Source organism: Suricata suricatta, chromosome 2 (genome assembly GCF_006229205.1).
Source record: "Suricata suricatta isolate VVHF042 chromosome 2, meerkat_22Aug2017_6uvM2_HiC, whole genome shotgun sequence".
NCBI lineage: Eukaryota > Metazoa > Chordata > Mammalia > Carnivora > Herpestidae > Suricata > Suricata suricatta.
Window position 1 is genome coordinate 168035406 of NC_043701.1, and position 1784 is coordinate 168037189.

General features: G+C 51.1%; 1 protein-coding gene across 1 annotated transcript in view; it reads left to right on the plus strand.

Annotated features, from left to right (window-relative positions):
- The window catches only part of ADRA2A (adrenoceptor alpha 2A), a 3518-nt gene extending 1816 nt beyond the window's left edge, over positions 1-1702 (plus strand). The window contains exon 2 of the mRNA XM_029920365.1: positions 10-1702. Within this exon, the coding sequence (XP_029776225.1) occupies positions 10-309 (300 nt within the window). The 3' untranslated portion in view covers positions 310-1702. The remainder of the gene's footprint in view (positions 1-9) is intronic.
- Positions 1703-1784: the final 82 nt, after the last annotated feature.

Genomic DNA, 1784 nt, shown 5'->3' on the forward strand with positions numbered 1-1784 from the left:
TCCGGGGAGGAGCGCGCCGGGGGCGCCAAGGCGTCGCGCTGGCGCGGGCGGCAGAACCGCGAAAAGCGCTTCACGTTCGTGCTGGCCGTGGTCATCGGCGTGTTCGTGGTGTGCTGGTTCCCCTTCTTCTTCACTTACACGCTCACGGCCGTGGGCTGCTCCGTGCCGCGCACGCTTTTCAACTTCTTCTTCTGGTTTGGCTACTGCAACAGCTCCCTGAACCCGGTCATCTACACCATCTTCAACCACGACTTCCGCCGCGCCTTCAAGAAGATCCTCTGCCGGGGAGGCAGGAAACGGATCGTGTGAGCGCGGAGGTCAGCGACCAGCCAACAGACTGGCGCCCACTGCAGTCAGCGGGGATCGAGGGGAGCGTCTATGTGGCCCCAGCACACTGAAACCCGGGTCCTGCCTGCTCCGTGTTTCCTGGCCCAGCCTTGCTCCGTGACCTCCGTTCTTCCCTCTCAGGGAAAAGTACTGGCCGAGAGGGTCACAGGCCCCCCAGTTCTTGCTAGGGCCGCTTGTGACTTGGAGCGATCTTCCTGGGTTCTTGGGCCCCGCTAATCAGTATTGTTTCCTAAAGGTATTTTCACATCCCCCGAGTCCAGCTCTCAGTGCAGATCAGAGCAAGCAAACATTGGGCCCCAGAGCGCAGGGCTCACAAAGGATTAATGGATGGGGTTACCCAGCCCTGGCTAATGGCTCTCCCCCATCCCCTAACTCTGTTTTTAAACAAATGCTCAGGGCAGCCCTGCCCATTCCCCCAACCCCCCACTGTAAATATACACTATTTTTGATAGTACATGCTAGGATCCCCAATGTCTGGGTTTTCGGATGCTGTTGGGAGATGCCCTCGAGGCAGACACACTGTCATTGGTTCAGGCCAAGCCCCTTTGTGTAATGCAAGTCCTTTTCCGGAGTCATTACCTCCTTCTGTGTCCTTTTCACCAGCAAACTGGTGACTGCCCCTTGGGCCTGGACCTGCTTTGAGATTTCCTGAGAGGGGAAAAGATTTCTGTCCATTTTTTTCCTGTGCCTAACAGCATAATTGCCTTTTCCTATGTAAATACTACAACGAAGGACCAAGACAGAAGTAAATGAACCTTTGAGCCATGCAGCAGCCCTGTGTATAAAGCCATTATCCTCTGATGCACCCTTCCCCCAGCAACTCACTTGAAAAGTATCTCTTTCCTGTGTCCCTTCCTCCCTCTCCCCCTCCTTCCCTCTCTCCAGGGCCACTGCTTGAAGAATATGTATGTTTCTATCTTGTATGTTCCCGCACCTGCCCCTCCCTCCCCAAAAGTGCTGACTGCAAGCAATCTTTTAGCTGCTGTTTTTAGACGGAGGAGTGGAAATTATGTGGAAGAAGCAAACCTGATATAATTTGCTCAAGGTAAACAGTTTGCAAAGACAAATGAGCCTGCCAAACTGTATAGTTCCTGCCCCCGAGAGCTCTTAGGTATCAAAGTGTTGTCCTCCCCCGACTGCTTTTCTGGTTGAGATCATGTCATTGATGAACTCCGCAAATCAAGGGAGGAGGGCGGAGACCTCGTGTGTTTACATCTGAGTTTCTACATGTTTTAGACAGAGACTCTCTACGGCTGCGCTCTTATTTCACTAAAGACAAACTAATGTCAGCACATGTTGCTAATGATGGTGGATTTTTTTAAATAAAAAGTTTACAGGTCAAATGTGAAATAAATATGAGTTAAGTGGTTCTGTCTGTTATCTGAGTTTCCAAAGCTTTGAGACTCTGGGAAAATATATATATATATATATATATA